The 11426-nt window shown below is 32.7% G+C and overlaps 1 protein-coding gene across 1 annotated transcript; it reads right to left on the reverse strand.

The window, feature by feature from the left end:
• Positions 1–5467: 5467 nt before the first annotated feature.
• Positions 5468–10374, reverse strand: LOC107890100 (probable glycosyltransferase STELLO1). The gene is made up of 3 exons (XM_041076579.1): positions 8268–10374; positions 6521–6647; positions 5468–6186 (listed from the first exon to the last, which is right to left on the reverse strand). Exons 1-3 carry the CDS (start codon positions 9965–9967, stop codon positions 5713–5715), a joined length of 2301 nt encoding a protein of 766 aa, XP_040932513.1. The 5' UTR covers positions 9968–10374; the 3' UTR covers positions 5468–5712.
• Between the last annotated feature and the right edge of the window lie 1052 nt (positions 10375–11426).

Genomic DNA, 11426 nt, shown 5'->3' on the forward strand with positions numbered 1-11426 from the left:
CAAACATTAAAACATAAATCATTCAAACATAACAACCTAACATTCCATACCTATTACACCATTAGACAAATATTATTTCCTCATGTTCACATTCATAAAACAAAGTTTATCATTTTACCAAGTACATAAACATCATTTCATAGACAAATACCATGTAGGTACCTAACATGATTATGCCACTTAACACCACCAACAACCAAAATAATATTTAAGCTTTACATTTAACTACTCAATGCACATACAAGGTGACATAAACTTCAACCAAAGTTCTCATATACAAAAGTTACCAAACTCTATTTACGTGCCACTTATTGTAATGACCCAAAATTCATGGGCACCGAAAAAGTACATTATCGGGCCTCCGTCTTAGTAAATCGAGTTCGTAAATAAGTATTAGGAATAATTATGAGTCCAGTAGTGTGTCTAATTAAGTTTTAATTAGGTGAACTTAGCTTAATTAAGAGTAATTAAGAAAAAGGATTAAATTGAATAAAGGGAAAATGTTCAATTATAGATCAATAGAAAATAAAAAGGACCAAACTGGAAATTGTACCAATTAGCATAGATGAGGCGGCATAAGCTGTTAAAGATCTAAGGTTTTTCTTAGATAATTGTATATTAATTAATTAATTAGTTATTATTACTATTATTTTATTTAAGTTATAAATTATATTAAATAATATTATATTTAGAATTAAATTAAGTAAAAAAAATGTTTGAAAAAGAAAATAAACATGTGTAATAATACATGAATATACACTTGTAACATGATTACATGTTTTCTTATTAATTAAGTAGAAGATATTTATATATTATATAATTAAATTATTATAATATATTATTAGTAACTAAAACAAATAAAAGAAATAGAATAAAGAAAAGAACAAAGAAAAGAAAACAGAAAGCAATCGAACAGGGAAGGAAAGGAGAAAAAAAAAGGGTGGGGGTGGGGGTTTTTGAAGCTTGGAGTTTAATTGTTAACAAAGAACCCAAGATACCGGTGCACAAAGGAAACGAGAAAGCTATCGAGGATTAAAATGAGAAATTTACAGTTTGTATTATTATAATTCAAATTACTTTTTATTAAATGTTTTATATAAATTCTATATTTAATAAGTGAGTTATAAGGTAAGTATTGATATTTGAGTTGAATGGGAATTGAATTGAATGGTGAATGTGTATGTATAATTGAATTGTAAATTGATTTGAATGTGAAATTGTAATTGAAAAGTGATATTGGATTGGAAATGAAAGTGAATTGAGAATTGAAATACCCTATTAACTAGTCGGGCTGAGTCGAATATAATTGGCATGCCATAAGATCTAGAAGTGCACGGGATTTGCCAGCTTTACCGATCAGGCACCTCGTGTGCTGTATCAGGCACCTTGTGTGTCGTTTTAGGCACTTTATGTGTCGTATATTGATCAGGTACTATGTATCGTTTTAGGCACAATGTGTCGTATTGGTGTGTTTGGGTTGGAATCTGTGTATCCGTCAAAGTCCGGGTTTGTTAATAGGGTGAACAACTAAAATGAGAAATTTAAAATAAATTGATTAATTATATTATTGAAATATTGAAAGAAATGAGAAAGTTGAATTATGGATTGAAATTGAGATTGAAAATGAAAGGCATGAACTTAATGTTCATGTAGTGATTGAAATTGTTACATGTGATATGTGATGGAAATTGAAGAATAGCTAAAAATTGTATTGTTATTATTAATTAATGAAAGTTTAAAAATGATTTGATATTTGAGAAATTGAATAGTTACATGTTTGGTAATTATAATTCTTTATTGCTATTGTAATTAGAATTATGGTAATACCACTGAGTATGGAATACTCAGTGTGCGGTTGTTTTCGTGCGCAGGTTAATAAGAGTCCAGTGTCCCGGTCCAGCATCCGAACTATCCCGACTCTAGCAAAAAGATTTTTGGTGATATTTTCTTTTCTTAATTGAAAGTGGCATGTACTAGGTGTTGTATAGGTTACATAGATATGCTTGTAATGTTGGTTGTAAGAATGGTATACCATATTTTGTTATTAGTTTGATAAAATGGTAAAGATTATAATATATAATTTGGTATTAAGTTAGAATGAAAAATGAATGAAGTTATTAGTTAATTTTGATTAATATTATGAATGTTTAGTTATTAAATTAATATGTTAATGAATTGGTTATGATTTAGGTGTATTTAGGTTTAAATTGTTTTTGATTGTGCCATTGATTTTGGATTAGTTGGTTTCTGGTTTGAACTTGCAGGGGGTTTTATGTAAAAATAATAAGAAATGCTATCGAAATTTTTATAAAAAAATATTGAATGGATGAAGTCAATTACAAATAAAAATATAATTTATATGAATTTATGATTATATTATAATATGTTTGTTAAATAATTAATTATTTAATTTTAATTTTTTATTAAGAATTATCCGTAACTTGTCTGATTTGTCTGGTAATGCCCCGTAACCCTGTTCCGGTGACAGTTTAGGGTTGAAGGGTATTACACTTATAATCGAGTCAAAATAAGTAAACAGTTGCTGAGAAAGTTGACGAATAGTGTGATCTCCAAAAATGATAAAATCGACAATTCGAGCCTGACAATCTACAATGAAGAAAACAAAATGAGATAAGTTTACATAAAGCTTAGGAAGTTCATATAGTTAAAACATCACATACCTATCATTTTAAGCATTAACTAGAATTTCATGCCTTGTTTCACATTTCCTACCATATCAAATGGTTAAACATGTACATATAATATTAGAAAATATCAAGATACATGATTCACATATCAATTTACAACCATTACATGCATTTAACCATTCATGCCATGAACTTTATTTCGAAACATTCCATTAATCGTTTTGCTTGGAGAACAATAGCAAATTAACTTTGGATACACAAGAATAATGCTTACACGAGTTGATAATCAAGAATGTTGTTCACACAAGCTTACAAGAATCTGCAACAAATAACAGATTCCAGCCATCGGCATGGTATCCACCACCTGTACATAGTACCTGGAAATATATCAGTAGCACAAAGTGCTTGGAATTGTAACATCGGTATATAGTACCTGGAAATATATATATCATTGGCACAAAGTGTCTTGAACTGTAATCATCGACACCTAGTGTCTGGAACACCCTAATAACATGTCATTTGTATCCTTACTATTCACCGAATTCACACAGACTTAACTTGTACACCTTAACCTTTTCATAATTAAAACCTCATACCATGATCAACTTGATCTCAAACATTCCATATAATAACATAATACAATTCAAACAAGTAAAATTACCATGCTTTACATTTCAAACCTTTGTTCCACCATCAAACTTACCTTAATTAACCATGTCCATCATACATATATACTTATACACATATATGATTAGAATTCAAAACATCAATAATTGTAACAAATTTACCTAAACATACATAATTTACTAAAAGCGGATAAAGAAATCACTCACATGGAAGGAGTCTTGTTGGCCGAACTTAAGAAGCTTTAACAATGGGATTTTGAAGCTTATTTTCTGTGGTAACCTTAAGAAGATGATGATTCTTTTCTTTTTGCTTTATTATTTAACATATATTATTATTAAATAAATATATTTTAACATATAAAATGCTTAACAACCCATTAACCGTCCACTTAGACTAATTATGGTCTTAAATACTTTAAAAAATCTTTAATCATGCATATTAACTAATAAGAAATCAATATCAGTTAAATTTTTGTAATTTTTACGATTTAGTTATTTTTTCTTAATTAACTATCTAAATATTAAAATTACCTAACTAAGTTTTAATATGGCACTATAGTAACCCTGTAAATATTAAATAAATGATCATTATTGATTCACTAGTCGAAATTATGGTCCCAAAATCATTGTTTCTAACACTATTGGAAACGGATTGTTACACTCAAACTTTCGGTACATGCCATATATTGAAATCATAAGGGAAATATGTGAGTCAAGAGTTGTGGATTGGATGCCGAATCACTTCTCAGGTCTTCGAGATCTACTAATACCTGCGCATGAAAATAAACAAACTGTACACTAAACAACAAAGCTAAGTGGTACTTTCATTATTTAAGTCAATAAAGCAAAAGCATAATCATGTTAAGATACAACCAATACGTTTAAATCTAAAAATCATCTCATCACCACACATCACCATAAAAATTAATATTGAACCATATTTTAGTCTCAAATTACCAAATGCCCTCAGGAGCAAAATTATCATTTTACCCCATCATCTCGTATTTTACTTGATTAAGCTCGAAACTCTAAAATATGTCAAGATGCATTTTAATGACCTCCTAATAGTATAAAAATAATTAAATCTATTACAAATGAATTCTCTCGTCGGATATACGGATAAAATTATCAGAATAGCCTCGTACAAAATTCCAAAAAATTCGGGGCTTTACAACTCTTTCGAGAGAAGTTTTCAAAATGTCATTCATTGGTTGTTAACCAGTCTCCCAACAACTGAAGATATTGTCCCTCAGGAGGTTATCTCTCACACTCGTGACTACATAATTATTCTCATGCCCCATATTAGCACCTCTCCCTTAAGTCTTGTAGGTCCACCAACCGAGGCACTCTCTACTTAGTGAACTAGGACCATTGGGTAGGTGCTCATAGCACGTTGGCTCTTGACAAAGTATGAAAGACAAAACTCTCATTGAGAGACAATACCTTCAGTTGTTGGGGGATTGGTCAGGTGCCCGACAGATGACACTTCGTATACTTCTCCTGAAGGAGTGGATCCCCCTCAACAGTCCATACCCCTCAAACCCTTAAATCAGAAGAAAATATGGGATTAAGCGCCCTTGAACCTACCTTTTCCTAATTATTACAATAACTATGATGCCACTTAACTTAAGCCTCAATTGACACTACATCGAAGTTCTTTTTAAAATGATATAAACCTATGTATTATTACAACTAAGTTTTTTTTTTAAATATACAAATCTAATTCGGCAAGTGAAAACAATAAAAAAATAAAATTTATTTTTGTATAAAAATAAAATTTACATCTAATTGCTCATGAAATAAAATTTGAATGTTTAATCCTTTAAATTTAAAATATATAAGGTAAAAAATCATTTTAATTCATTTTAATTTTAATATTAAGTAAATTGATAAATTAGAACAATTTACTCTTTATCATATTTGAAAGTAAGTAACAAAGAACAATTAATTATAATATTAATATTATTTTAATAACTGTATATATTTTATTAGTTTAATAAAAATTTAACCCTCAATATTTATAATTTTTGTGTAAAATATAGACCAAAAATATATATATTACGACTAAATTTATTAAATTAAAATCAAATTGACATAATATGTAAAATTAATTCTCCGCCTGAAATTTCAGTAAGCATTAAAATCAGAAAACAAGATTGAAAATTAACAGAGAGCTTCTCATGTATATACTGATGAGCCCAAAAGACCAGAATCATTTCATTTCTCTTCAAATAGAATCTGCAACCGGTAATGAATCATACAAATGTAATGAATCTACAGAGGAACTTACAAAAAGAACACCCCCTTTCCCCCTGAAAAATGATTATGGAACAAGTAAAGAAAAGAAAGAAAAAGAAAAAAAAAAAACAGTTTTTCATATTACAATTACAAAAGTAGTACATGTTTCTTTCCTCCACACTACTGCCTTTCATTCATGTTCAAACTAACTCCGTTAAGAGAGGATCACCTTCACCCATTATTCTGATTAGCTTTATGAATTCCTGCTCGCTTGACACCTTCCATGGATGCACCGCAGGTGCGTGTGTGGAATAATGTGTCGAAGAAGAATTAGCAGATTGTGCTTCTGGCTTATACACCATTGTACTAAGCACTGAATCGAAATTCTGAGGTGAATCCATTGACAAAAAGAACATGGGTATGGAAACCTTTTGATGGATATCTAGATGTCCTACCAGATTAACAAGATCAACAAAGTCCGCTACAAACCGTCGAGGAATGTAGAATATCTCAGAACTGCAAATTGTGAGGCTCTGGTCACTCCTCACAACTTCTCTATAGTTCACTTGGAAGTGAACCGGCATTGTACTAACTACCTTCCTTACCAGCTCCGCTTGCTTCGAGTACCAATCAGAACTTCCTTTGGTTGATGCAGTACTCCAAGACATGGATACCTAAATGCCATCAAATGAAGAAGAAAATAGGAGCGGTGACTTAGTAGGTACTCGTAATGAACAATTCCATATTTTAGGAACATAATACGCCAAGCTTGTAAGATTATATTGCTATTTGCAAAATTATTTTTAAACAATCCAAAATGTTTTCTTCAAATAAATGGCGAGAGAAATCTACTGTGTAACAGCTAAGTACTAGAACAATATAAATTCTTAAAAGAAAATACAAAAGCTGAAGTACCGTAGGTAGGACAAATAATTATTGACAACATTTTACATATGTAAAACGACAAGTTAAGCACAAATGCCAAGTGAAAAGGTAGAATTTAGGTACCTTATCAGTTATCCATAGCTTAGTCTTGTCTGCCTGTAAGAGATTCCAGTAATTAAGAACAGTATCATCTTCGAGGAATAAAAAGCCATCCGCACTTGAAAACCGATCAAATATCTTGGGCAGATGCCTACAAAATATGTTGAGAGACAATTAGCAAACATAAAAGATGCTTTGTAAAAGTAATTATCATTTAACATTCCAACAGGATGACTCAATACTGGTAAAACAGGCATGACCTCACTTAACAGCTACAATTTCCAGGGTTAACCAACCATAAATTGACCATTTAACAACGATTTGCTGCTTTTAGAAAGTCTTAATTCAGAAGAAAGGAACATACAAAACCTTAATTGACTTAAGTACCAAATGTGATAACCTGTCAAAAATATAGAAAAAAAAACACACAAAAACATGCAATTATTATTGCATTTATAATTCGTAAAACTCTAGTGGGATTATAAGGTAACTCTTCCCTTTTAGGGTTTGCTTACTAGGAAGAATCAAAACAAGAAGAAGAAGAATTCATAATCCGAGGTTATGCTATAAAAAAGTAAAATAATTATGAATCTTAGTGAAAAGGTTTCCAGTGCACCCCTTCCTCCTGGCAAAGCTTAGCTCAAGGTATAAGAGAGAGCCTCCGTATGATATATCATGGGAAAGAAGAGGTAGTACTTTGATTGGAAAAGAGAGATGCCACAACAAGAAAGGAACGGATTCTTGATGATGATGAAGAAAATCAGGAAAGAGGGGCCATTTAGAGATTTTAAAATGTCTGAAGGTACAGTCTGGAATCAACAAAAACTAATCACAAGGTATAGCAAATCCCGGTTTCAAATACCATGGTAAATCTACTTCATGCAAGAACTGTTTAAAGTACAACTTCGATTCTTTAAGGCTAATGGAATGCCCTTTGCAAAAAGTAAGGTTATGGATCAATTATTTACGATCAGGAGAGAGACTCATTTATTATTTTAAAATTCAAATAAAATAATTATTAGATACACAAGTTGCTTTATACAACAAATATCAACCTCCACTTTCCAATATATTACATTCATTATTTACTGGTCCCTCTGCATTTACACCTCCAATCTATAAGATAATATAAAGGATCAAGATTAACATAAATCAACGGGTTAAGATCTTCAATATGAACAGAAAAAAAAAAAACCAAGTATAAAACGAAATTAAGCAGTTTTCTAAAAGTCTGCATCTACCTAAGCACAATATGATATCATTTTCTTTATCGCCTCATGCATGTAATAACTGCCAATTATTTTCTGTGCAAAGCACGTGAAAGAAGATGAAGAGACTTTCATTTTAGCTGTCCATGGATCAGTTGCTTTTACAAAAATTTCATATTGGTTGTTCGTGTATAAAGTAATTTATGAAAATGTGATGAACAGAAACTAATAATTGTTATCTATGAATAATATTGCGGTTAATGATTTATGCCCAAATTCATTTTGTCCAAAGATTTAAAGAACAGTTTATCAGGACTTATATTGCAAAACCTCCCTGGCCAGGTACAGATGAAAGAAAATTAGGCAAATAATGGCTGAAAGCAAAAGCTATCTAGTAAACCAGAATATCACTTTAGTCTATCAAAACAATATTCAAAAGCAACAAACGTAACAAATTAAAAAAGATATATATCAATATTCTAAGAAAATGCACCATGGAAAAATAAATTGATAAATTAAAAGTATCATGTGAAGGGCAAGTGATGATTCTTGTGGCAACTTACTTGTAAATTTGATCTAATTGACCTTCTTCAATGGCAAGATCTGAATTCTTCTGCGCAGAAAAGATAACCACAGTTTTAAATATCCGCCCGTAAAGCAGTCTCCACTCCAGGGCAGTACGTTCCACAGGACCATTGCAGAACATGATTAGCACGATATTTCCAAAATTCTTCCTCCATCGTATCAAATTCCCAATCTCAGAACTAACCACCCCTGTTTCCTCCACTGCTAAATGAACAGATGGCAATTTCTGAGGGATAAATTCTTTTCGATCCCCGTGACCGATATTTGCCCTTGGCCTGTCCAGTTCCAATGTCATCAACCTTGGCTGCTGATAACCTACGGCAACCAAGTCTTGAAGCCAAGCAGCAGTAAACTTGAGATCCTGCTCGGTCCAAAACCCCTCCTCCGCCATGGCATAACTCAGTTCCAATATCTTCTCAAACAACCTATGCTTGTTTGATCTCCATGACACCAAGAATTTGATCAAACGACCTACATTCACATGAAGATCCTTCTCCTCTGAAAAGGGGTATGCCTCAATTCTGTCATACCGATGAACTGTTGGAGGATACACAGCAACATTACCACCAATCTCCCACAAGAGCCGCTGTCCCCAGTAACCCCTCAATACATCTGAAGCCATTGTACTAACAGAAACAGGGAGCATCAAGGCCCAAAAGGCCGATGAATGGTATAATGTATTGAACGAATTCAATGGCACCATCATACCTTGAGGAAAGGCCACTTTTGGTGCATGCTCATCAAACCTAATATCAAAGGCTTCCAAACCCGACTTCCTAGTAAAATAAAACACGGAATCAACATCCGGTAACCCATTCGAAATCCCTTGCTGTATGAACTGTTTCCCACCAAAGACCTCAGTGTAAAACTCCTCGTGCCCAAAGTCACCCACATTTTCCAATGGTAATCCCCTAGGCCAAACTGAATGTTGGCCGAAATGAATATAAGGGTTGACTACAGTCCTATTAGGATTATCATGGCTATACTGCAATATAACTTCTTGCCTAGCCCCTTCCCCTACTAATTCTACATCAAAATGTTTCCCTAGATCATTATCAATTACTTCCCCACGATCATCAGCATCGAAGATCTTTTTGGCACCATGTTGAATCGCAAACAAGTAACCAACGCTCTTTCTAACATAAGAATCGTAAGGCAAATGATCCACAGAGCGAAAACCCAAATTAGCTTGCATATCTAAAGACAAAAAAATCGCACCTTTTAAGCTCCAATCACTGGGAGTCCTGGAGTTCCCAATTGCCAAAACTTGCCACCCTTTAATCTTCACCATCTTCTTCAATGCATCGGAGGGGTAATTAGAAACGGAGACAACGACCCATTGCTCTGAATTGAAATTAGCATAAGGCGAAGTGCGGTCAGGAATGGGTTTGATGGAATTCCAGTTGATTTGAGGGAGAGAGATGGAATCCACGGCGCTCTGGGTTTCGGATTGGAGGCAAAGGAGAAAAGCTGTGTTGGTGGAGGAGTAGATGAAGAAAACGGCGGCGATGGTGAGGATTAGGACTAAGATAGTGACGATTCTGTAGCAGTTGTCGGGTACCCATGCGGAGAAGTCGAGGTTTTTGGGTTCAGACAATCTGTTGGGTTGAACAGTGGGGAGCTTTCTGATCTGGGGAGGTTTTGGAGATTTAGGAACTGCACGGTCTTGGACCAACATTTGATCTTTTCTTCTGAGATAGATTCTTCCAAACCTAAATTCTTGCTAGATCTTCACTTTTGCTCCTCAGCTTCATTCATAGATTTCCCAATTGCTTTTCTATTCAATTTGCTGTTTCTGTTGTGTAAAAAAGAGGTAAAGAAACAGAAAGACAGTTACCTTGGACTCTTTTTAATGACCTCTGCCGACAGCTACAAGTGATCATACACAACTGGGTTTCGTAGGCTTCAATGTAAACTTTTAGCAACTGATGAGTGGTAGTTTGGTGGGTCGTTGTCCTGTCTTCTTCTACAAATATTTTATTTATTTATTAATAATAAATTCATCTTCTTTGTGATTCTCATGAATTTATTTTTATTATTATAACTATTTTGTATTTTTGTTGGGTTATCAATGGTTGGGTGATTGAGCATTTGAGCTAACAAGGCAATACTTTAATTTGTAGAAGGTGACTGGGTGCTATATAGTTTTAAGATAGGAATTTTATGGCGGTTTTGTTTTCATTAAGCAATAGTCAACTTTTTTTTTTTTTTTAGAAATTGCAACCGACATTGAAATATAATCTGTCAACTTATGAAGCTCTGTTGTAGACAAAATAGGAAAACTTGATAAATTGAAATAGATTGGATTTGAGGATTGAGGAGGAAGCCAGCCAACCAACCAGCCTTTGTGGTGAGTGGTGATTGGAGAGGCACATAATTTAGAAGCTGCTAATCTGTACAGTGAGTTGGGGGCTCCCATTTGCCTTGAAATATGATTGCCGAGTGGTTTGAGTTTTAAATAATAAAAGCTCTGTCTCAACTGCAACTACAACTTGTAGTCATTCTTCGGGGCTTCTTTGGCATTTGGCATTTGGCATTTGGCAATCAAACAAAACGTGGTGAAAACTTGAGAGATGTCACATTTCTTAACCCTTATTTGAGTTATCCTAGTCTGTTGGGCATTCTACTAAGTACCAAAGCTTTCAACTACTATTAGTTTTTATATGCAATTATTTAATCGGTAAATTATATCATTAGTTACTAAATTAAAGGTAAATTTTATTTTATTTATTTAACTAAAATGTTATAATTTGATCATTAAACTTTTAAAAAATTTTCGTTTAAATTGTTAAACTATTCAAAAAAAATTATTTAAGTTAGTAGGCTGCTATATTTTTTTTAAAAATTCTACCAACGAGCTGTAAGTGACAATTCGATAATTGGTATGGTGGATCAATACCCATTGATAAATAGAATAATATACCTTAGATCTAAGTCTACCTGATGGTTAGTGTTGGAGATCGGAGAAAAAAGCTGTTTGAATTTTGATTCATAGATTCATTACATCCAAAATTATTTTATGAAAAAAACTACATTGTAAAAGAGAAAGAAAAAAAGAGCTTTCAATTGATACAGAAATGTGCAAACACAGAAAGCCATATAGCATCAACTTTAATAACTCGGTGACTTAAATAAAA

This window comes from Gossypium hirsutum, chromosome A09, assembly GCF_007990345.1.
Source record: "Gossypium hirsutum isolate 1008001.06 chromosome A09, Gossypium_hirsutum_v2.1, whole genome shotgun sequence".
Classification (NCBI taxonomy): Eukaryota; Viridiplantae; Streptophyta; class Magnoliopsida; order Malvales; family Malvaceae; genus Gossypium; species Gossypium hirsutum.

Coding starts and splice junctions, on each gene's coding strand:
- LOC107890100 (XM_041076579.1), bottom strand. CDS start 9,967: ATGTTGGTCCAAGACCGTGCAGTTCCTAAATCTCCAAAACCTCCCCAG. Junction 6,648..8,267: donor CAATTAGATCAAATTTACAA/GTAAGTTGCCAC, acceptor CATATTTTGTAG/GCATCTGCCCAAGATATTTG. Junction 6,187..6,520: donor AGCTATGGATAACTGATAAG/GTACCTAAATTC, acceptor GATGGCATTTAG/GTATCCATGTCTTGGAGTAC.